The sequence below is a fragment of the Sphaerodactylus townsendi genome, linkage group LG01 (assembly GCF_021028975.2).
Source record: "Sphaerodactylus townsendi isolate TG3544 linkage group LG01, MPM_Stown_v2.3, whole genome shotgun sequence".
Lineage (NCBI taxonomy): Eukaryota > Metazoa > Chordata > Lepidosauria > Squamata > Sphaerodactylidae > Sphaerodactylus > Sphaerodactylus townsendi.
In genome coordinates, this window is record NC_059425.1 from 47,651,446 (window position 1) to 47,677,222 (window position 25,777).

General features: G+C 43.7%; 1 protein-coding gene across 1 annotated transcript in view; it reads left to right on the plus strand.

The window, feature by feature from the left end:
- Nucleotides 1-5,716: 5,716 nt before the first annotated feature.
- Nucleotides 5,717-25,777, plus strand: part of TTBK1 (tau tubulin kinase 1) — a 133,932-nt gene continuing 113,871 nt past the window's right edge. Inside the window, exons 1-2 of the mRNA XM_048482559.1 lie at nucleotides 5,717-5,951; nucleotides 22,372-22,533. Of these exons, the coding sequence (XP_048338516.1) occupies nucleotides 22,426-22,533 (108 nt within the window). The 5' untranslated portion in view covers nucleotides 5,717-5,951; nucleotides 22,372-22,425. The remainder of the gene's footprint in view (nucleotides 5,952-22,371; nucleotides 22,534-25,777) is intronic.

Consider the following 25,777-nt stretch of genomic DNA (forward strand, 5'->3'; position numbering starts at 1 on the left):
TGTTTTGCTGAAAAATGCCCCCTTGGCTTATACACGAGTCCTGCTTACCAGCCGGCTCTTCAGGCCTCTGCCCAGACTGGGGGCGCGTGGCCGGAACGACCTCCCTGCGGCTGCAGCAGCCGCTTGTTGCTCCCTCCACCTCCCGGCTGGGTTTCAGGAAGCCCAGGCAGCAGAAGTGGAGGGAGCTTCTTATTTGGGCAATGACATCAGGGGGAGTCACTACCCAAATAAGGAGCTCCCTCCACTCCCAGCAGGCTGGGCTTTCTCAAACCCAGTCCGGAGGTGGAGGGAGCTCCTCATTTGGGCAGTGACTCCCCCTGATGTCATTGCCCAAATAAGGAGCTCCCTCCACCTCCAGGTTGCCTGGGCTTCCTCAAACTTCCCTCTGCTTCCCGGCTTCCCACCTTCAGCTTATACCCTAGTCAATATGTGTCCCTAGGTTTTGCTAGTAAAATTAGGAGCCTGGGCTTATACACGAGTCGGCTTATACACGAGTTTATACGGTACTGCTTTGATGTTTGGGCTCTGAATTCAGGGTTTTTTCATGCAACATTCTCCAATTCCCTGATAATGTATGCCTTAACTCAGACTCAAAATACATCCTTGCTACCATCTTACCCAGCACCAGATTTTTAGCTGCAGCATTCAGTAGCTATTGTAGCTTCCTGACACTCTTCAAAGCATCCCCAAGTAAGCAAAATTGCAGTATTCTCCTCTAAATGTTAGTGTTGCATGCACCTCACTGGCAAGATCTTTTTTGCCCAGGAATGGTTACTCCTTTAGCTCACTAGCCAAAGCTGGTGAAAGGCAAGCCCCTGGCCACCACTCTGATCCATCTGTCCAATGGGTCCCAGGTCCAACAACAGCCTCAAGCTACCACAAATCTGCTCCTTTAGGGGGCGTGTAACCCCATCCAGAACAGGTGATATCCCCATTATGAGATGAGAATTCCTACTCTCCAGTGCCTCTGTTTTGTTGAGATTCCGTTTGTTAGCTCTCATCAGTCCCAAAATTGCCTTCTGGCATCACAATTTCCACAGCTCCGCTGGGATCTTCTGGAAGCATGAGATAGAGCTGAATGTCATCTGCATGTTAGCATATAACTTATTCCAAATCTGTGGAAACCTCTCCCAGTGACTTCACAAAGATACCAAAAAGCATGGGGGACAAGATGAAGCCTTGTGGGAACCATAGGCCAAGGGACCAAGTAGCGATCCCAACCTTGAAAGGTGGTTCAGAAAGATAACATCATCAAAAGCTATCAGGAGGTTCAGGAGAATTAACAGGACTGCAATCCTCCTGACTATCTCCCAGTGTAGGTCATTCACCAGGGCAATCAAGGTAATTTCAATGTCATAACCAGGCCTGAAAGCAGATTGGAATAGATCCAATCAGTCCATTCAGGAATCCCTGAAGTTCCCTAGCCAGCACTTGTTTAGTCACCTTGTTTAGAAATGATACTGGGTTTGAGGCTGGGTGGTAATTATTCAGCTTTCTTGGGACCAGAGTGGGTTTCTTTAGGTGCTAATGTATCACTGCCTGCTTCAAGGCAGAAGTGACCACTCCCTATCTCAGAAAGGTATTTACTATCTCCTGGTCACAGTCCACCAGCCCCTCCCACCATCAGACTGATACAGCTATAAGGGGCAAGGCTTGTACAAGCAAGTGGTAGGTCTCAAACTTCCAAGAATCCTGTCCATTTCCTCAGACTAAACACAATTGGACAAGTCAGCACCCTGGGCCCATCTAATCCTGTCCCTGCCAACATAGAATGTAAGTGGGAATGGATGCAAGCAATTTCATTTCATCGATGAAGAGCAGTCTACCTCTTAGAGGATAATCCCATTAGCCCCCTGATCTCCCAGAAGAGTTCTGCAGGTCTGCTCTATGCAATGCCCCATGCAATGCTCCATGCAATGATGGCAGAGATAATTTGTTTCTTTGCCACCATCACTATATTTGTCCAATTTATCATGAGTCTTTCTCCACTGTTGCTCTAGCCATCCTTTGTCTTTTAATCATCCATGCCCCTCAGTAAACCAACTGTCTGCCTGCATTCTTATACCTGAGAAAGGGCACCGAGAAGTGCCTAAGTCATTTCCTCATTCCAAACATCAACAGAGCATCAGTAGAGGTTTCAGCCACATCAACAGGAAAATCCCCCACTGCTACCTAAAAATCAATCAGATCTATAAGGCTGTAGTAGGTGGATCATCTTGATTGATCCCTCACCTCTAGTATCCCTGTAAACCTAAACTGAATGATTCTGCTGTCAAGAACCATTCCACAAGAGGCAGCTGAGACTTCATCTGGGATCCTGATGTGTTACTTCTCTGTATAGCTTTGACATGAATGATGTTTCTCTGATAGTTTCACTCCTGGTTTATTGGAATTTAATTGGATACTGAAGTAATGTTTGTACAGTCAATAGACATTGTCTTGACATATTAAGATTAAGGCCTTGTTTGTGGCTTGCAAAGATGTCCTTGTCTCTGTTGGAACAGATGAACTGCACATCACATCTCCGCAAACAGACAGAATAAAGCAAAGTGCCACCATAAGCTTTCCAGTATACAAAGCATACATAAGTGAGTAGCTGGGATACAAACACAAAAATTCAGCTCCTGCCTACTGTGGGCAACATGGGGAAAGCTGGCCTTCAAAAAAGTACAGGCTTAAGGCAGGACTACTTATTCCCTTCCAAGAATGGTGGCGGGGAGGCCAGCCACCATTACCAGTTTATTACTGCCTGTTCCATCAGACTGGCCGATAAGACCCTGGCCCTGGTTGAGGCTAGCCTAACTTCCCTTGGGCCAGTAGATTACTGTTTGCTGATTGAAGCACTCTTTAAGGAATGTACTATCCTGTTTCTCCAAAAATAAGACATCCCCTGAGAATAAGATGTAGTAAAGGTTTTGCTGAAGTGCTAAATAGAAGACATCCCCTGAAAGTAAGACGTAGCAAAGTTTTTGTTTGGAAGCATGCCTGTCGAACAGAACACCAGAGCATGCAGCTGTGGAGCAGAAAAATAAGACATCCCCTGAAAATAAGACATAGCGCATCTTTGGGAGCAAAAATTAATATAAGACACTGTCTTATTTTCGGAGAAACACGGTATGAGAGATGGTCCTGTACTTATGCAGGCCATAGACTATTTAGGGCTTTATATGCAAGTACAAGAATCTGATCCAGTGCCATTTTAAAGTGTGCCATTTTAGTAAAGTGGGAGAATTTGGGAAGTGGGAAGTATTTAGCACAGTCTGCAGGAATGGGTTCTGCACTGGATGTGTGCTAGACCTGGTGGTTGCTGCTGTCTTCATTGCTAGCATCTTTTGCAGCTACTTTCAAATGGGCACTGCAGACGTAAGAGGACTTTCTTCTGGCAGGAAGACTTTGGCAGGGCTGGTGTGGTTAGAGAAGAGTAAAAAGTCTGAGGCTAGTGAACAAATGGAAATGGGATTTGTGAGAGGTCCACTTAAACAAGGTGTAATTAGAGATTCGGAGGGCTATTAAAAAGGAGAGAGAACAAATAAAGCAGCAGCAAAAAAAATGGAGTCAGAGGACTGTGGGCTTGAAGTTGCAGTCATCTCCTTTTCAATACTGGCAAAAAAAATAGTTGGGTTTCTTATTAGTCTCAAACATAGACTTGGAGTCATAATTCATCATCATCATTATTATTTATTAGGTTTAATATGCCACCCTAGCCCTTGAGGGCTCTGGGCGGTGTACAAAAAAAACCAACAAACAGCAAAACAATATTCAACAGACTACAAACAACACCATCAAAAAATTACACTAAAATCCCTTAAAAACAGTAGCAGCAATATATCACACCCCATGTTTATAGATGGCGTCTGATCTACATTCTCGGGAGGGGACCAGCCAACCGCCGAAGATGAAACAGCAAAAACAGATGGTACACGGGGGCATCAAGAGGAGGCGGGCAATCCACGGCTAGCCTCCCCAAAGGCCCGGTGGAACAGCTCAGTTTTACAGGCCCTGTGGAACTCACCAAGGTCCCGCAGGGCCCTGACAGATGGAAGGAGAGCGTTTCACCAGGTGCAGGCCGGGGCCGTAAAAGCCCTGGCCCAGGTAGATGCTAGATGCATTATTGAGGGGCCAGGGACCACCAATAAATTTGCCTCTGCAGAATTGGGACATATGGGGACCACCAGTAAATTTGCCTCTGCCAAATTGGGACATATGGGGTGAGGCTGTCTCGAAGGTATGAGGGTGCCAGGCTGCATAAGGCCTTAAAGGTCAACACCAACACCTTGAAGATGATCTGGAATTCCACTGGGAGCCAGTGCAGGCGGTGCAGCACGGGGGAGATGTGGTCTCTAGCAGAGCCACCTGCGAGAAGGTTTAGCCTGGAATAATAATTCCAGTTTTCCTTATTCACTATCTTCTAAGTCAGAGGTTCTCAACATGGGGGTTGCGACTCCTTTGGGGGTCGAACGATCCTTTCACAGGGGTCGCCTAAGACCATCAGAAAATGGTCTTTTTATATTATATATATACCAATTTTATGGTTGGGGTCACCACAACGTGAGGAGCTGTATTAAAGGGTTGTGGCATTAGGAAGGTTGAGAACCACTGGTCTAAGCTTTCCTTTTCTCCAAGATCTGGCCAAGAAGCGAAAGGTGAGGGACAGGCCATTCTGCATGGTTGCTTTCAAAGCAGTTTTTCAGAAATGCTTGCCAAGCTACCTTGCTATACCAAGAATAAATGAGCTTCCTGTGCTTTATAATTTTTTTTAAATTTTGTCAGTACGTTTCTGTTTTTTGTTATGGCTATTTCATGATGAAATTATAATTATGAATATAGTGATCTCTTTGCTTTTATCAAAAAACAAGTAACAAGTGTAGATGTTAAAAGAGGTGGACAGAATTTGATTTATCACTCCTCCACGTGATGCCTGCTGGGTGACCTTAGGTCAGTCACAGTTTTCTCAGAACTCTCTCAGGCCCACTTACCTCACAAAATTCGTGTTGGGGGAGAGGGAGTGTTATTGTAAGTCACTCTGGCTCCTTCCGCACATGCAGAATAATGCACTTTCAAACTGCTTTCAATGCTCTTTGAAGCTGTGCGGAATAGCAAAATTCACTTGCAAACAGTTGTGAAAGTGGTTTGAAAACGCATTATTCTGCGTGTGCGGAAGGGGCCTTTTGAGAAGTAGAGAAAAACAGAATATAAAAAACCAACTTTAAAAAGCCTGCTAACATATATAGAAGCCCACATTCCAGATTATCCTCACTTGAATCCAGGCTATTCACAAAATTGTGTGCCTGCTCTTCTTCTATTGGATGTAATTGACTGATTTAGCTTGAGCAAAGTCAGATTTGATAGAGAAACTAAAAGGATGAAAAAGGGAATGTCAGGCTACTACAATGTCTTTGCCACCCTAAGCCAGGACATTAAAATGTTGCAAGTGTCGGAATAGCACGTGTGCGCCACCCTGATAAGGATGCTGGCAGCGCAGAGACCTGAAAAGGCAGGCAACGTGCCTAAAGCAATACCGGACGGTACAAGGAAGAAACTGGAGATTGTAGTGCGCGTGTGTCATTGACGACGAGGCCGTTGCAGCGTGGTGGAGCCGGCGGCCTGCCAGTCAGTACCTGAGGTCCCGGTGCAAGCCGGCAGGGCGGGGCGGCGCTGCGGTGGCTGGAGCTGATGTCAGGCTGATGCTGCTGCGCGCGGTGCATTGTGGGCGAATCCCGCTAGCCAGCGCCGCCGCCGCCTCCTCTTCTCCCTCCTGCCGCCGCGGATCCATCCCGAGGCCAGTGCGGGAGGGGGGGAGGATGCTCCCCGGGCGGCCGCCGCAGGAGCAGCCACAGGCGGAGCGCCAGACGATTCCGGGCAGGGAAAGGAACTACGCGCCGGTGCCGCACTGACTGGGAGCTGCGGGGAGGGGATGCGCCGCCCTCACCGACGGCTGCGGCAGGGACCAGGTGAGCGCGCCCAGGAGGGGCGGGCCCCGGGATCGGGAAATATCGGAGCGAGGGGGGGGGGGCGCAGCCGCCTAGTCACTCGGGGAGCCGTGGGGGACTACGAGAAGGGCCCTGGACCCCTCTTCTAATTGGGGCTTGGCAGTGCATTCTGGGAGTTGTAGTTCTTTCCACACTTTCTACGGTCGCGGGGAAGACGAAGCTCCGTGAAAGGATTTATGCTCCCAGGATGCCCCGGGGCGAGATTGACGGGATGTTTGACCAGTCGCTAATGAGAACAGCCGGTGGGTGGGGTGAAACGAAGTGAGCGGAGCTAGAGGAGAGTTCAAGCAAGCTGCAGTGCAGGGAGAGGGCGGAGGGGTGGGCGGGGCCTCTGGAGGGCGGGTCTCGCGCCTCACCTGAGGGGTCGGCTGGGTTTTGGCGTTTGGTGGGGGTCTCCCTTTGTGGGACTGATACGTTGGGAGGGCGAGCGCCCTTGGGAATAGCGAATAGGTGAGGTTTGGGTGTGTGTGCAATAAGTGTAGGTGATGATGGGGCGGGGGAGACAACAAGGCCTCTTATGAAATTGTCTGGTTGAGTTCGAAGCTGATGTAGGGAAGGGGTACTCACTTGCCGGGGTGGGCTTCTTTGGAAGGTATACCGGAGAGAGGTAATAAAGGTTTTGGCTTTGCATTTGGGACAGTTTCAAATATTAATGCATACAACTTTTCTCTCTGGGGGTGTGGGGTGTGTGTTGTATTGATATCTGAAGGGAAGCAGTCTGGTTTGACCAACCCTTGTCTGCTCATCTGTCTTTTGTGAGATCCTTCTTGAATATTATTGTGGAATGTTCAGCGCATTGAAGAATGAGACGCTTGTGCAAGTGTTTGGCATAAAAATAAAATAAACTACTTCCGGCCTGTTTTTGGTTATATACACTGTGTTTATTGTATCAGTGCTCTCCAGTGGAATTAAACATTTACAGCATAAAAGCAGAATGCAAAACTGCTGAGACTCCCGTTCAGAGGGTTATGTTAGGTAGACAAGGCTTGAAGATAGGTGGAGGGCTGATGTTGGGAAGTGGGGATGGGAGTGTCAAATGGGAATGAAGCAGTAGGTGAAGATGGGTCAGGAAAGTGTTAAATAAGTAGGTAAGGGATGAGATGGGTAGGTAATTCTGAGTATTAGGGTGTTGGTGTTGGCAGAAAACGTATGGACTGTCATGGGACAGAACAGTGAAAGGGAGGAAGAGCTTGTATTTAGACTACGGCTTCTTGCTGCATGTTAGATAAGAAGAACCCTGCTGGATCAGACCAGAGGTCCATCTAGTCTTTCATCCTGTCTCACACAGTGGACAACCTGTTATAGCCAGCAGCAGGGCATACAGTCTGAGGCCTTCCCTTACTGCCTCTGAATGTGAGGTTCTGTTTGGTCACCATGGCCAGTAGCCACTGATAGACCTGTACTCCGTGAATGTGTCTAATCTCCTTTTAAAACTGCTTATGCCTGTGGCCATCATGATGTATTCTAAGCAACAAATTCCATGTTTTAGTCACCCTCTGTGTACAGAAATATTATTTTATTATTTATTTATTACCCTTTGTCCATCCTGAGTCTACTGCCCATCAGCTTCCTTGAGTTCCCTAATATTTAGAGAGAGGAAGAAATAGCTCTCTTTGTCAACTCTCTGTACCCAGTTCATAATTTTTAAAACCTTTATCATGTTCCTTTCAGTTCTCGCTTTTCTAAACAAGTCCAGGATGCTCCAGTCCCCTCATCATATTAAACAAAATTAAGTAATAACAATAATAATATCGAGTTTCTCTGCAATCTCTCCATCAGTCGCTTTATTCCTTGGCAATTCCTTAATCCTTGGTCATCCAAAGGCTGAAATGGCTAGTTTGGGGCTCCAAATATATTCAAAGCCATTTTTTTTTGTCTTGATGCTTTTAACAACCTGCTTCTCAAAGTCTCTTTTTGTATGCCTGATTATTGATTATATTTCTTTAGCCAGAGCCTGTAGTCCCTTTTGTTCATTTCACTGAGGCAGGCCTTCCACCTTTTAAAAGTAGCTTTATTTTTTATAGCTTCTTTAACTTGCATTGTTAACCATTCAGACATTAAGAACATAAGAAAGAGCCTGCTGGATCAGACCAGAGTCCATCTAGTCCAGCACTCTAGTCCAACATCTAGTCCAGCTACTTGAAGGACTGACCACTGGGAAAATCTGTGGTAAGCTGTGTATGTGGAAAAGGCCTTACAGTAAAATCATAGACAGAGCTGTACCCTTCAAAGTTTTTTGAGAGCAGTGGACTTAGGTTGGTATAACTCTGTTTAAGATTTAACTGTTTGAGTACTAACCACAGTTTCTTTTCTTGCCATTCACTTTTAGCTGCTGATATTAGAAGCCCTCGAACATTTGAGGAGATTCCTTGATTACCCCATAAAATACCTTAACATTTGATTTATTTGGCCCCTTTGCAAGTTTGATACTATTTGCTAATTTTTGTTTATGAGTTTTTGCAGATAAGTTTTGTTAGAAAAACCAGCAGATCTTATCAGCACAAGACAAGACCTAAGAGAAGAATGAGTTCCATATTTTATTTACATTGAGGGACTGTCTGGGTGGACTTTACTGAAAAGTCTGTAGAGTCCAGTATAGCAAACATGGAATTATTAGCTGTTGTACTGCTGCTGTTGCATAAATCTATGAGGACTCACATGTAGAATATTGAGTATGCTCTGTCCCATCTGAAAAGGAATAGAAATCTGGAAAAGGTCCAAAAAGGGCAACTGAAAATATGGAATAGATGTGATGTTTTGATCACACCCAATACTGAATCAGACATTGGTAAATCAGTGTTAGTATTGTATACTGTGACTGGCAGTGAGTCCCCAGGAGCCAAGGTTTTTCACATCATCTACTGAGCCTTTTTTTTTAACAGGCAAGGCCCACAATTAAACCCTGGGACATTTTGTGTGAAAATCAGATGCTTTTCCATTGAGCTATGACCCCACCCCCATCTTTCTTGAGAAGAAAGGCTTAAACAGTTGGATGCCTGCGAATATGTATAAGTGTAATAAAATTATGAACACTGAATAGACTGAATTTGAAATATCACAGTATTAAAACATGGACCCTTCCAATCAAACTATTCCCATTAAGCAAAGGAAACTGCTTTACAAAATGCATATTAAGTATCAAATTAATTATTTTGTAATGACCATCCAACATGGATGACTTAAAAAAGGATAGTCCAAATTCTTGAAGTAGAGTTCTACCATAAAAACAAGTAACCTGGTGAATTAATTACCCCACTTTTATCCAGGAAACCTTGTAGGAGGAATAACCTGAATTTCTAACTAGCTAGCTCAATTCCACCAACTCTTTTTGGCCAACAACTGGTAACCAGCCATTGCAATTTGATATGACTGACCTCCTTTAGCCCACAATTTCAAGTTACATCAAATATTTAAACAGGGAGAGTGATGGTGGAACAACAAATGCTGACGAGCAATTGCTCTGTCGAAGAGGGCCTCCCAACACAAACAAGTTAGAAAAATAGTGTTAAAATAGTAAGATATAATAAGACGAAATCATGGGTTGTATTTTAAAGATGCAAGTCACTGGGGAAACTTGGGGAAACTTTATAGAAGAAAGGGAATGGTTGAAATAACTATTTTAGGCAGGAACAAACACATTTAGTTGTTCACTCTGGTTCATACAAATTAAGAATATTCCTATGGGTCATTCATTATTCTAAGTTTGTATAGTTAACAATTATCCCAGATCTTTCCCAGCAGTGCTGCAGATTTCAGGGATTAAATATGTGCACTTCTGCATACAAGGCATTAACCAGTTTTGCTGATAAAAAGAAATTGCTCTTTAAACTTGTTATCTGCAGTTCTGCTATCTTCAGACATATCCGAATTAACACCTGAAATTATTTTGTTCTTTCAAATGTCTGTTTTTTAAAGCAAAACATAATTTTAACACATAAATGCTGTACCATGTGTAACTTTTCTGGTGAATGAATTGTTTCACAAATGTGAAGAAATTTGGACCAGTCCCTAACTTTTGTACATTTGAGGTTTTATTTATACCTTCAAGTATACATGCAATGTGCTCCTACAATTGTAATTGGCACATCTCAGTTCTATTGTATGTTGATGATGCTGTTATATTATCAAGGACACCTTTAGGGCTTAGGAGAGCATTTACCAGATTGGTGTCCTACTGTAAAAATGAGGTAAAACTAATCAGAAAACCAAAGTAATGTCTTTTGGCACGTGTAGAAAGCTTAGCATCTGGTCCATCCATGGCTAAAGGTTAGAACAGGTTAGTTATTTCAAATACTTAGGAATGGTTCTTCACTCAAATGGCTCTAAAACAGTACACAGAGATCAAGTGGCTGCTAGATCTGCCACTACAGTTCTTAATTTATATTATATGAAGAGTGGATATATTCTGGTGACCCTTAGACTGTCAAGCAAAACGCTTGCACCATTCCTATATGGCTGATTTTTGCCTCCTCTTGCTTTGTCTCCCTGAAAAGAATGCAAGCAACATTTTGAAGAGCTGCAATTCAGGTTCCAAATTGTGTTTCAAATTCAATGGTGAGATTGGAGATTGGACAAATAAGAGTGAAGGACAGAGTGACACTTTTATCAATCTACCTCTGACTCAAGCTGAATTTTATGCCCGTGGTCTTCTCCCACTGATCCTGATAATTTTTAATCCAACATTAGAGGCAAAAGTGAATGTTTTGGTTTCTCTCCACAAGCCTTTTGTCTTTAGGATTAGACGCAGCTAAGCAAGTGATTAAACAAATAATTTTTTAATCCTGAAAACCAATTTGACTTTATTTGGCCAGAGTTCCTTCTTTCAAGTTGCAACTAATATGAAATGTACCCTTTGTCCAGCACATATCTCTCAACTTTGGAAATTAAACAAATATAGAAGGACATTCACACTGGCATGTTGTGCAGTTGCCCTGTTGGAAGGGAGGTTTAAACAGATCCCCAGTCCACAGAGACTTTGTCAATGCAAGGATGGTGAACCAGAAACTATAGAATACATCTTACTCGGATGTAGTTTCTACAGTGAGTTTCAATATAAAATGTTAGGCCCTTTGCTGAAAGAGTACTGGTTATTCTGATTCAGTAAGAACTGATATTCTTCTAATTGATGAACATCCACAAATTACAAAGCCTGTGGCCAAATTCTGTGTAATCGTGTATAAATTCTGCCGCACTAAATAGTCCTGAGTTGATTGGATGGGTAATGTTTTGTAAATTTTAACTTATTTTTATTAATTATATTGCAATCCATTACATTATAATATAATAATGCTACTATTTTATTGATTGTAATTTGATGATATAAGTATAGCATCTCTGATTTTTAATATACTTAATCTATATTTAATGTATTTAGTTGTAAATTTTGGTCTTTGACCATAATAAATGACTCATAAAGTTTTTGAGCTTTATAAATGCCATGTATTTGCTTTTAAAAGGGCCTCTATAATGTGTAGTTTAAATTCCAGTTCAAAAGAATGTAGTATAAAAGTGAGGAACCTTCCTGAATAGTGATCAAGTGAGTGCACCAAGCTAGAGAAATATTTTAAAGACATACACATTGTCTTAAGAGACTTCCTTGGTAGCATTGTAGTCTCATATTCACGAGTAAAGATGAATTGACAGAATGTACCCTTTCCATTATTTCTGATCATCTTGAAATTAAAAAGGAGCGGCAATTGTAGTATAATTGAGTACTATCCACATGAAATTATTTGTGAATGGCATTGTCAGGCTATGACTTTTAAACACCTGGGCCTTAACCACCTGATTCTGGAACTAGCTCATCTAGCTCAGTATTATCCACTTTGACTAGCAGAGGCTGTCCAAGGAGTTGATCAGAGGTCTCTCTTGGTTTTGCTTCCTGAGAACCTTACACAGAGCATGCCAGGGGCTGAACTTGGGATCTTCTGAGTGCAAAGCATATGCACCAGCACCAAGACATGGTCCAAGAAGCTAGAACAGAAAGGATCAGCAGCTTGGACCTACAGGAATTTAACAGAATTTGAAATGAGATGTTGGAAGATCCTTTCATGAATTTCTGGAGTCATCAGTAGACTGCAGCCCTTGGGCCAGTTAACCTGTGTGTATATGTCATGGGGTAGTTTCTTTCCATCTTAAATGGCAACAGAGCAGCCCCTTACCTATGTGTGTTCCCCATTGGGGCAAATAGCAACTCCTAGGGCCTGTTTGAAGTCAGAGAAACAGCAAGGGGAGGATAGTTAAAAACCCCTCCCCAATATAGATTGTAGATACATACATTCTGTTTACCAATACAAAATTCTGGGAAAGATCTTTCATGGATCTCCCAGTATATATCTGTTAGATAAATAAGTCTATTTAAACAAACAATTGGGCTGTTTCTGCATGGCCAGCAAGCGGGGAATTTATGCCGATGCACCCCACCCTCCCCTGGGACCGTTTGCACAGATGTCCCGGTAGGGGTGAAGGCACAGCCTTCACACAGGCTGCGCCTTCCCCAGCCAGCTTACCTTCTCCTGCTGGCTGCCATCACATTGTGGAGGCCAGGGGACACACCTACCTAGCCAAAGTGACGGCTGTAGAGACGAATGCCAGGGGTGTGTGTCCCCTGGCCTCCACAGCGCAACGGCAGCCAGCAGGAGAAGATAAGCCGGCTGGGGAAGGTGGGAGGGAAACACCGCCTTCCACCCGCTTCCATTCGCACGGCAGCGGGTGGAAGGCTCCACTTTTGAAAAACCTCGCTAATGGAGCGAGGTTCAAAAGTGGCGTTTCCTGCATCTGTGGCTGGCATCTTCAGAGGTGTATCACAAAGATCTATTATACACTGTGTCCAGACTTATAACAGACTTCTCTCTGTGATACACCTCTGAAGATGCCAGCCACAGATGCAGGTGAAACGTTAGGAACAAGATCTACCAGACCACGGCCACACAGTCTGTAAAACCCACAACAACCAGTTGAATCTGGTTGTGAAAGCCTTCAACAATACTTTCAATGATTTTTAATCTAGGGAGCCCAGACTCCCTTTAAATCCACTCCAAAGGATTTAAAGAGAGAACCTGGGGATAATTTGAGGGTGCCTGTCAGGGGAGCAATGTTTAAGCTAACAGTACCAAAATTCTAGGGTATCTTCAGGAGACCCTCCTGATGATACCACCCAGGTTTAGTGAAGTTTGGTTCAGGGGGTCCAAAGTTATGGATCCTCAAAAGGGTAGCCCCAGCTACTATTAGCTCCCTTTGGACCCCCTGAACCAAACTTCACCAAACCTGGCTGGTAACATCAGGAGTGCCACCTGACTATCACCTGAAATGTTGGTGCTGCGAGCCTAAATACTGTGCCCTCTGCCCCCTGCTAGCCTAAATACCCCCCAAAAAATTTTTAGAAATGAGCCCAAATTTTTCTGCGCCCTAATGGTGGGAGTCTGGGACATTTGTCCCCGGATGTCCCCATTGTAACTATGCATTTGCTCCAAACCACGTGGCTCTCATGATCGAGGGTAGTGGGGGGCTGATGTTCCATTCTTCCCTGACAATCCTTTTGAGCTTCTCATAAAAGGGGCAGGTCGCCCTGTTGTTACCAAACACCTTGTTGTGTTGCACAACATGCTCATATTCTCGCTGCAGTGTCTTGGTGGGGCATTCAACAGCAGTCCTGCTGTGACCCCGGCTCCTAATCTCTGCAGCCACCTTCTCAAAAACATCAATGTTCCTATGTTAAGGGCCTATGTCTTGGTAAGGGCCTGCTGGATCGCTCTAGATCCCAAACAGGTACCTGGTTTCCGCCTCCTTCCAGGTGAGACCTCTCCCTGGTACCTTGGCAGAGCTCCCTATGTAGACCCCAATAACAGTGTCACCACTTGTGCCTGCCATCATCATCCGTGCCCGCCAATCGCTCAAAACCACACCAGCAATTGCTGCCGACCCCTCCTTAACACTGAACTCAAATTATGTTTCCCACCCATGGTCTGTTTTGGGCCGTTACCACCTCCCACAAAAAGTCTGCACTTCTGATTGGTCAACCCACAGTGAGTGGGGGAAAATGAAGCCCCTCCTTTTTCCCAATTCTGGATAGGGCCTGGCGCAGACCTCAACACGGCAAGCAGCAACAAAAAACAATGGGGCACAGCGTCACATCTTCACAAGTTCTCATATTTTTGTTGGAAACGAGAGACACGCCCCCCCTGGTGATCTGCCCATTAACATTCGGCCCAAAGTGCACATTTCCCTAGCTATGCGCTCTGAGCACCCAGTACATGTACAGAAAAGAAAATGGGGACATTTTGGGACCCCACTGCTGATTAACCCAGGCAAAATGGCACCCGGTTGGTACTATGAGCAGAAAACATGCTTGGCGGAACGTTTTGGGAAGGGTGGGTTGCAATGGTCAGTGGCTCAGCAGAGTTGATAGTTGACATGATGACAGGTGGGGAGATCTGGGGGGCAGAGGGGGCGGGGCGGGGCGTGGAGATCAGGCAACTGGGTGGGAACAATAAATGGTTCTGCTCCTGTGGTGTTTGCATGGTAGCGGGTTCAATGAGGGATTTTTTAAAAGAATCGCGAAATTGCCAATTTTTGAAAATCCCCGGAAGAGGGAAATATCAAGAGACAAACCCTCTTTAGGACTGGGAATTGTGTGAATTTCTTGGCTTAACTGGGATATTTCCCTTGCTCAACCCAGGATATTTGGACCATGCAGAAAGGACCTAGGAGTACGCAGCTAGGGTAGTACTGGTTGTTTAAACTGGAAATTTAATGTAAATTCTATTTTTAAACATACCTGTAACATACACAGAGAGGCTATATGGCAGGACCCTGCAACATGGTGACTGTATATGTCATGGCAGCTACCAACATCTTTTCTGCTGCCTGTCAAGTGTTAGTAGAAAGTGGGCAGGGTCAAGTAGGGCTTTTGTCCATCAGTCTACTATGGGTGGTTTGATTGGCTGCGTAAATTTTTTAAATTGTTGCTTTGGCAGCAGCTGCCATTACAACACAAGGATCTACACTGTGTTACTAAAGTTAATCTGCGGCAATCATTTTATGACTGGCTCCATCTCTTGTGGCAGTTATTTTGTTGCCATGCTCACTATTCCGTGTCAGAATTCTGAATGTACCCCCAGGCTCAAATAGGTTGGGGACCCCTGCTGCATGGCTATTAGGCAGAGTGTTGGACTTGGATGGGATAGGTATGACTTCAAATCCCAACTTAATCTGAAATTTATTGAATAATCTTGGTACAGTCACTCGTGTTCATCATAAGCCTACCATTTAAGGTAGTCATGTGGTATGATAAAAGCTGTTTTGGGGTAGACTGTCCCACTGCACGGCAATTCCTTCTCGGAAAGTTTAGTGGGATCTTTATTTGCTTCTGATTTAGTCTGCTTCTTGTTCTTATTCTTTTGTATTCTTTCCTGGGATACTAAGAGTTTCTATACAGTTTAGATGCTAGTGTAAATGTAGAGCCTTGACTTCAATTTTTCTTACAACTTTGTTCTTTGTCCTTTCCCATTATAAGGGGAAATCAATACTCTCAAAATCTATTCATCATGTTGTGGATTCTCATGACACTCTACAGCTAAGTGAATCAGGTTTGTGTTTTCTCTTAAGTTTCTTTTTTTAAAAAACCCTCTCCTTTCTTGCTAACATGAAGGCTTTTGTTTGGGCTGGGGAGATGCTAAATCTGACGGTAGGGTAGTTTCCAACAACTTGAATAAACATTGCTTGTTCTAATTCTTAGGCTTCCTGAGGTGAGGATGTGTCCTGAAAAAAACTGGGATATTTCAGTTCTTCAGCACTGAGCATAAAACACTTAAGTGTTTTCCTGGAACTTTAGTAAGATGGTGAGAGCCAGACTAAGATAGCTTTATTCTGCTGAATGGAGATGAGCGTTCTGGAAAAGATTGTGGATGTTATTTTATTTATTTATTTTTTGGCTGTGTTTGAGCAAATGCTATTGCAGCAAACCTGAGCGGAGAGAGATTTAACGTACAAACAGGCTGTGGATAATTGCAGATTCCATATATTTATATATATTTATTCTATGAGATTTCATAAAATTGCTAAGAAACCGCAACCATAGGTAGGAATGGATTAGCTGTCTTCATTAGATTGCTCCATGCGATATAATCCTTAGGCCCAGGTCTGCATAGTTCTCTTCAAATGGATCTATATTTGCAATTTCAGATAACTCTACTAATTATTTACCAATCAAGGCCTGTAACTGGTCTTTGTTTAGCTCTCCTCTATGTAGGGAGACATTTAGCTGATTGCTGAACTGAAAATAATTCTCTCCTAGAGGCCTTTTATCTGAGCTTTTCACCTGCTGCTTGTTCCAGTCAATTGCTTGTTTTAGTCTAATTCTGTTATGTATCGATCTCAAGGTTTGGTCACAGAGAGGCAACTGCTGTTGGTGGGTAACACTTGTCTTGGCTTTCCTGCAAGTCTAACGAAAAACAAGACAGCATTACTAACACTACGTGTTCCTGATTGGCTGGACATAGTGTATGAGCTGCAACCAGATAGAGAAATAGTTCTGAGGATTACTTCAGTTCTATCAGGCACAGAAGCAAGTGAGCAAAAAAGGTACCGTTATACTGAAGCTTTCTTGGAATATGTCCTGAAACTGTAAAATTCAAATGCATTGGATGGTCAAATTCCATGCCCCCCCCCCCCCCGCTGAATTTAATTTTGCCTTGATTTGATGAATCTCAAGGAGTCAAAGCTTAGCTCCTGATCCCCACTCCCTCCCTCCCATATTGCAAGCGTTTCATTTTTAGTGCACTAGAAGCTGGGAGATGCTGCAAAAGCAAGAGGTCTAGTAGGTCTATAAAAATAAGGTGTAATTCAACTCCTCTTCCCAGTGTTTGCCTGCTTGTTTCCCCAAACTGTTTGTATGCTTACAACCAGGGCTGCCTTTAAGCAGATTGGGCCAATTGCTCCCAATTGGGCCCCCCACCTAAGGGGGTTCTGTGGTAGGGTAATCTGTTTGAAGTAACCAGGCACATCATGGGTGTCAACAATTGGCTCACAGTCTTGATCAGGTCTGGCTGAGCCCGCAGTTCACTGCTGGGTTCGGCCTAGCCAGCACTGGAAAATCTTGGGCTGGCTATGAGCCCTCAAGGGGCTGGATCAGGCCCCACTTGCCGTATGTTTGACACCCATGCATAGGATTTTACAGACCTTTATTGGGAACCTAGGGCCCACAATTTTTTTCCCAATTGGGCACTGCAGCCACTTAGGCAGGCCCGGCTCACAACTCGAATGACTGATTAGCATGAGGGTGCTTGAAATGGCTACGTACCCCATTGTACTGTTTTGCACTGCAGCCTGGGATACTTAAAAACACACACTTAAATAGCAGTGTAGGAAAACACAGACACCAGGAACAGCAAACAAATAAGCAAAGGACTTTTGCTGAGGGCACAGGCATTCTTGGCTGCCATTGTTTTTGCAGTACTTGCCATTCTGCATTGCAAGTATAAAAAGGGAGAATCTAAGCTGTAGTAGCTATTGGCACCTCAGTACCTTTGCCTTTTTAAGGGCATTGGCTTCCTGCCTCTGAAAATGATTGAATTATATGCAGGCCAGTGAAGAAGCCATTTTAGAGACTCCAGAGACAATAATAAGGTGCCAGGGTCTTATATTTGATTTAGGGATGTTATTGGGAGTTGGGCCAGCTGGCTTTTGCCATCTCTCAAGTTTGAACCTTTCTTCCTCTCTGGCTTACTTCTCTTTCCTGTTAGAGCCCATTGAAAGGGACATTTCCTAGGCTTTTTTCCCTCACTCTGTGCTCAAGTTTTCACATGACTTGAGTGTTCCCTCAACAAGCTGTGTGGAGTAATTTGATTGCCAAAAGCACAGATCTGTTGTGAGTGTGAAGCTGATTGTGTTTATTCACTGGTACAGTTCACAAAGCATACACTCTGATGCTTGATTGTGGCACCTAGTTCCCCAGTTGTGGCACCCAGTTCCCCAGTTCCAATTATTAGGACTTTTTGTCAGTGACGAAGGGAGGGGAAACTGCACCCGGGGCATGAACTGCTCACGCGCTGCCTCCTGCCCCAACCCCGAAACACCCCCAACACGCCCTGTCCCTGAGACGTGACTGCAATGACAATGCCCGGGGCGAGCCGCTCTGGATATCCCCATTGCAGCAATGCCTCTGCTTTGTGTGAACAATCAGACAGTGTAAAAAAGAACCCCAAACCAATAAACCTGCCACAGGATCATGAAGAAAATAAGGCTCAGATGGATCTCTTATTTAACCCGTTTCTGCAACTTTACGGCCCTTTTCATTCCTGGGAAGCAGAGTTGAATGCAGATTATTTGACTTCATATAGTCCTTTCTGCACAAATCCCCTAAAACATTTCAACCCCCCCCCCCCGTCTTTACAACAGTATACAACTGCACTCACCCCATTCCTACCTCAAAATGTTTTAAAAGGTTTGTGTGGAAAGGGCCTGAATTTTCATGCTCATCATAAAGAGTGGCATTGTTAGGGGATGTGGGGGAGCTGGAACATGGGTGCCCCTTTCCAGGGGCGCACAGCAGGGCAGTGCCCTGCCTTGAAACTGTGCCACATCCCAAACTCGGGGCAGGGCACAGGTGCTTGCTGGCAAGCTGGGCTTGCCCCACCCTTCATCATGTGGAGGCCAGAAGTGGGGACAGCCAGTTTGTCTCACTCCCAGTCCCCAGGTGGAGTTTGGGGTGACAAGGGCCTGTTTGAGCCTGGCCTGAGCCAGGCTTGAATTGAACTATGAATGGCAGGTTGCAAGCTGAAACTGAGGCTCATACTGACCACAGGTGGTCTTGAGTTCTAGCTTTATTCTGTTGACTCTGCCCCCAACCTCCACCCAATTGGCATTTTATTAAGCTACACCTCAGCTGTGACTTGACAGCACACATGTACACCCCTTAATGGAAGGAGAAAAAAATGAAAAAAGGTTCTTCTTAACATGGCCAGTTTATTTATTTATTTATTATTTGGGTTTATAAACCGCCCTCCCCCGAAGGGTAGCATATAAATACATCTTGACTTATTAGTGACCCTGTCCAATAAAAAATTACCAGTTTACAGAACATAATTCACTTTTATAAACTCTGTAGGTCTTCGGTGTTCACAGATGCTAGAACAACCCACCACCTGCTCTTGTGACATGAATCTCTATTCATTTTAAGGAGACCACTGAAATGAATAGAGGCTGCCATGAATTGTCTTGAATGTGAAAATGGCTCTGGGGCAAATTGAGTAGCCCCATGCAGTGCTATGTCAGTTTCCCAGGACTTCTCACTTCACTGAGGCCACCAAAGGACATTAGCTAACCCACTGTATTCTCCCCCAAACTGGCAGCAGTGCAGGAGGAGGCAACTGGTGAGTTTGACACCAGTTGCCATTGCTGATAAAAGATCTTAATGAAGCAGCTCCTGAGACATCGGCAATGTTACTGAGGGGCTTGGCTCTGCTTGCTTCTGGCTTCCAGTAGCCCTCTAAGGCAATGGCCCACTGGGAAATTTTCCTAAACGACCAGTCCACCCCAGGAGGCTGCATAACAGAAGAGCTATACAAATTGTGCTCTCTGTCACTTATAGCCAGGACCAGCTCAAGCTATTGCTAGGTTCGAGTGTGAGGTGGAGAGGAAACATCTCTGTGGCCCATCTTGGATGGAAGATCCTGGGTGGTTTGCAGTAGGGAAATTCATGCCTTTTCTACTTCCACCTGATCTTCAATCAGAGTCAGGTTGCGGATATGTTTGTATTCCACTTTGGATAGACCTTGAGTGGGAGGAGCATGTTGTCTGCCTCCCATCAGGGATCCTCTGCCTGGGTGCTTGCTTTGCATCTTACCTTGAATTCCAAGCAAGTAACAATGCTATGAGAAAAAGTGGGGAAGATTTCCTTTCATGGAGCCTGGGCAGGGGCCTCAGCACAGACAGGTTCCTAGAGGAAGTGGCACTGGAACAGAAGGTGAGGACATGAACACCATACCTGTTACCTCCTTTGTTAGTGCCTACGCTAATTTCATGTTTTAAGTTGTTGCTTGGGTGGTGTAGTGATAACAGGCCAGTATAACATATAGCGTTAATTTCCCTTTCATCAAATAAGCCATGCTGGGTAAGTAAAATTTTGTAGATTCACAAGAGACTTTGATTACTCACCCATGACTTGTTTGCCCCAGCTTGGATTCTATGGGAGGTGTCCCCCCCCGCCCCTTGATTTATCTCTTCAGTCTTCGTGGTTGGATTTCTTGGTGATGTGTTTTTAAGTAGAGGAGAATGTTGAACATTATTTTTCCTTGTGTTTTCTGTATTATCTTTGTTGCCAAAGCACTTCCTTTTAGAGAGTCCAGTTTGTATTAGCTGATGACCCCAGGAAGTAGTAACTGTTTTCAGTGCAGTTAAATAACTTTTGTGAATGTTGGTGATCATATGGTGGAGAGAAAAAATATCATATGAGACAATACAGACATTTAATTTTAAGCTATTCTATCCTTTATTGGAGGAAATGTGTTCAAGTGTCCTCTTACCTTATTTTTGTATTTGACAGTTCTTCAGATTTGTTACCTGCTTAAAGTTCATACATCACTACTGAAAAATGCAGTAGTGTTACCTATGGAGTTCTTTTGGGGAGATTTAAAGAGGCAAAAGTTATGACTGTAATACAGGTAAAAGCCAAACATTAAACAGAATCAGCTCTGAAGAGCAAAAGGTTAACATATAGTCTTACTGGATTGTTGAAGAATTAAAGAGGATAGTTTGAGAAGGCAGCCATGTTGGTCTGCAGTTGAACACCTAGGTTTAATCCATTGGCACATTAGAGACTGATAGGATTTCCAAGGTATGACCTTACAAGAGTCAAAACTTCAGAAGGTTGATGCCTTGGAAATCTTGTTGGACTCTAAGATGCTACTGGGCGTGAATTGTAACTCTGTGTTCCAAAATCTTGTACTAACATTCCAGATCTACTCAGTCTCCTGTGATAGTTATTAATCTCATTGCTGCCACCTCCAGGATTTTGGTTTCTTTTTTGTACTACATTTCTACAGATTGGTTAAATAGATACCAGTTTTGAGATTAGGAAGTGCAGTAGTTGTGCCTAGTTTTAATGATTTAAAATGTATCTGTGCTGCCTTTCGCCTAATGTGGATTCCAAGGCAAGATACCCTTCCTAGGGAAGATAGCAAAATGTATCACTCCAGTCTGCCATTCTTCCCGTTTAATACAAGAGGACAACAAAATCTTATTTATTAGTATAGTATGCTTATATCCCATCTTTCTTCCATCATGGAATTCATGGTATACATTGGAGGTCTCCTATAAAGGCTCTTAAAAGAACCATAGTTTAGCTTCATCAAAATTGCTTCCAGCAATAACTTAGTAACCTATCTGAGTAAAAAAAAAAAAAAGAATAGACAGCTATTGATTCCTGGAGAAACATTCAATTAAATGATAATTTGAAAACAAATTGAGAAGGAGGTTTGTAGTTGTTTGGCAAGACAGTTTCTGTGATTTGCCCTGATACTTCAGAATAGGGCAAAAGATGATTGCCCTGGACCATGAGGAAAGATGTAAAGAAGAAAGGCAGTATCCAGAAGTACAGGTACTTGGAAACAAGTTCTGTTGAGATCAATGTTAACTTTTGAGTAATGTAGCAAAAATCAGACTTGCAGTCTTTCTGCATTTTTATAGCTACTAGTTGAGCCATTTATCTCAAAGAAAGCACATAGACTAGTTAGTGATACCATTCTGAATATATTCCATTTTTTTCTGCTTGGCTGTTTCACAGAAGAAGCTGTTTTTAGATCCTGGCACCCAAAAGAGCATTCTAGTCTTACCTGGATGCTTATTGTGTGGTTCCTGGCACACCTTGGTGAGCTGAGTGTTGGAGGTGGTTGTTTGAAGACAGAGTCATTATTTGAAAGCAAGATAATTTCCTCTTTTGATATAGTGATGGCTTTTGCAGCATTCTTGTCGCCACTCTGGTACTCAAGCAATATCCAAGAAGTCAGCTTCTGCCAGTCTTTTTGAGTTGCTGGCTTCCAGGTCTCCCTAGCACTGAAAAACCCTGCATGGTGTTAAGCCAGTGACTTGTCACCAATTTTATGTTTGTGTGCTGCTGACTCACAGCATGGTCGCTTCTGCTGGTTTTGTGCATGAAGGCAGCTGGCAACTTTATAAAGAAGGCAGTAGCTTGGGCCAGCTAGGCTTATTACAGGCTGCATTCTGCCCTCAAGGTGAGTTTGCCACCTTTCCAGTGCTACTTTCTTTCTCTGCGCCGAGACTGTATTTGTTCCATCAGAATGATCTGCTTGTGATAACCTACAGTAATTTTATGTGTGTTTTTCCTCCCTCCCCTTTTGTGTGTTTTTTCCTCCTCTTCTTCCAGATAAATGGCTCATTTAAATTGGGAGCTGCTACTAAAATATTCTCTGGCTGGCAAATGCAGTGCCTAGCAGCTGCCATAAAGGACGAACCAAACATGAGCGGGGGAGGGGAACAGGTCGACATTCTGCCGGCCAACTACGTGGTGAAGGACCGTTGGAAAGTGGTGAGTACATTTCTCTCTCTTTCTCTGGCCTTGGTGGATGTCATATCCTTCAACTTCTCTTTCTTACCTGGTAGAATGCTGAATTTTTGAGTATTTCCCTAAGTTATCAAGTGCCCTGATGTTACTTGGAGAGCATATATTTCTGGAGTCAGTGACACTTGTAATGACTTATAAAGTGCTTGATGGCCTGAGCGTGATACAATCTCAGAAACTCTCTTTGATTTATGCCTCATCACACCCATTTTAAGGGATTTTTAAAAACTGTAATTCTGTAATTCTGGAACTTACTTGCCACTTCATTTGTACCTGGTTATTTGTGGGACTTTAAAAAGAGTACAGACTTTAACAGAACTACCTTTATAGTAAAATGGTAGTGAACCCATGACACGTACTGTTTCTTTAATCTATTCTAGAAGAGCAGTTGTTATTTTCCCTAATTCATCAATTAAGTACTTATCCAAATTGATACTTCCATACAAATATGACTGAATTTGATTGAATACCTCAATCTGTATATTTAGACTGAATTTGTCCTGTGTTTTATGATACTGTGAAGGGAACTTGGCCCTAAAGAGAGAAATCTACTACTTTGGCTGAAAAGTAGTCTTTGTTTCTTACAGCCCATTTAGTCAAAACTCTTGTGTCTTGCTGGAGAATGCTAACAGGAGCATGTAATGGTAGGCTAAACGATGGGCTGTGTTTAGAGAAGGTACAAGACTGTGATAGCAGAGAAAATAAACTGAACCTCTTTCAATGAAGAAAAAGAGAAAGAAATGCCTGATGAAGGCAGTCTATGTGGTTTGCCTCTTCTTCACTTTACTTTTGATTCCAGTCAACCTTTGGGCCTTATCTGTTAGGGCTGTACAGAGGAGAGCGACCAGGTTGATAAGGCGCCTGGAGACCAAACCCTACAGCTGAGGGACTTGAGAATATTTAGTCTGGAAAAGAGGAGGCTGAGGGAGCACATGAGGAAGTCAAGGAGCTGTTCCTGTTGGCAGCAGAGGATAGGACTCACAATAATTTGTATAAATTATGGATGGAAAGGTACTGGCTGGATATTAGGTGAATTCTTTTGCACAGCTAGAGTTGTTCGGCTGTGGAATTGGCTACCTAGGGAGATGGTGGTCTCCTCCTAACTGGCAATTTTCAAACAACGGCTGGACAAATACTTGTCAGGGATGATTTAGGCTGAACTTCCATTGAGCAGGGGGTTGGACTACATGGTCTGTATGGCTCCTTTCAACTCTGAGGTCAATTCCGCATAGTATAATAATAACAGGTTGCATCCATTATTTTTGAACCTGGGTTTGTTTGTTCTTTTTTTGTCCTTCATGTGGGTACCTGTTTTCCGTGATGGAAACAATCGGTTTTCTTTCTTCCCCTTTGCACGAACCTGTTTTTTTTTTCCCCAATGCAAAGCGCAGGCGCAAACATCCCATTTTCCCTACATTCGGATTGACTGTTCCATCACTTCAGCCCCCCTTCCGCCTGCTCCCACCCTCTGCTAAGGAAAAACTTCTGATTGGTGGAAAATCTACAGCAATCCTGGGAGCCCAAGCAGGACCTCCCCCTCCCATTTCTACAGCATGGAAAAAAAGTTTAGGGCTTTGATACCATGACACATGTAAACATGAAGCATGCAAACCCCCCCCCTTAATGTTGTGATACACAAAATAGTAAAATCTGTCAAAAAAGGGAGCAAAGTGGTATGTCCCATCCACATCCAAAGGTGTGCATCTGCCCAGCTATGTGCTCTGAGCACCCAAAAAATAAAAAAAGAGGGAAACAAGGCCATTGCTTGCAATGGCCCCATTTGTTATGAATCTGTTGCAGTACACATTTGGGTGAAATGGTGCTCATAGTCGCTGCCAAGGGGAGAAAATGTGCAGGGGAGTTGTTCACAGAAATATTGGCAATTTATCACACTAGTTAGCAGCTCAGCAGAATTAGAACTGACACTTTAATGGAGTGGAGAGAATGGGTGATGGGGCGGGAAAAATAAAGTGTATTGTCGAATGCTACAGAAATCAGAAGAGCTTTAAGGCCATGAAAAACCCAGAGGACTGAGGAGAAACAGGCCACCACCGGAAAAATATTTCTACCATACATCAAGGGAATCACAGATCAAATAGGGAAACTGATGAAAAAGCATTACCTACAGACCATCTTCAAACCTGAGGAAAATACATGATACTACACTAAGCCAAAAGGACAAGAGAGACCCCCTCAAAACTTCTGCAGGGAGTATATCGCATACCCTGTAACATGCAGAAAGATCTACATAGGAACCACAAAGCGCCGCATCCAGACCAATTAAGGAATACGAAAGGTACTGTTAGCTTAATCAGCCTGAAAAATCTGCAGTTACTGGAACATGTATTAAATAAAGAACTGAACATAATAATTTTATTTGAGAACACTGAAATTCCTGGACAGATTCAGAGACTTACTATATCCAATTTCACAGGGAGGCCATTGAAATTCTAGGCGCCAGGACAACTTCAATAAGAAAGAAGAGACGTTAAAAATTAGCAAAGCCTGGCTCCCAGTACTTAAAAAATGGACTGATAACCCCACTTGCAATACAATGCACTCAACCACACCTTTGCATAGCAAGTTCCACTTCAAACCGCCAGCTAATGTTTGGCCACCCTGGGACATGGACAATATGCCACACTAAACTTTCCCTTCTCACTTAGACACAGTGTGAAACAGACTTTTCTCTGTGATACACCTCTGAAGATTCCAGCCACAGATGCAAGTGAAGCGTTAGGAACAAGATCCACCAGACCATGGCCACACAGCCTGGAAAACCCACCAGAACCAGAAAAATAAAATGGTTTGGCGCCTTTGCTGTTCCCTCGGTTGCTGGTTCAACCTGGGATTTTTCAAAAAGATCATGATTTTGGTGATCTTTGAAAAACCCGGGTTGAGGGAAATATTGCAGGTCAAGCCCTCTTTGGGGAAGGGACTCATGTGAAGTTCTTCCCTGTGTGGAATTGACCTATGATTCTATGAATTTCCGCCACTGCTTAGTATTTATCTGGCACATGTAGATGAAAGATTTGTGAGAAGAAAGCAGGTGCTACTGTAGAGTTCTAGTGTGACTTCCCAACACTTTGGGTGACCACAAATGAGTTTCTTGTTTTCCTGGTCAGTTTTTCTATCAGCTGGGATCAATGACAAGAGAGCTACCTCTGGAGCAGTACCAAGATCAAATTCAGCTGTCCTTGGATGAAGCATG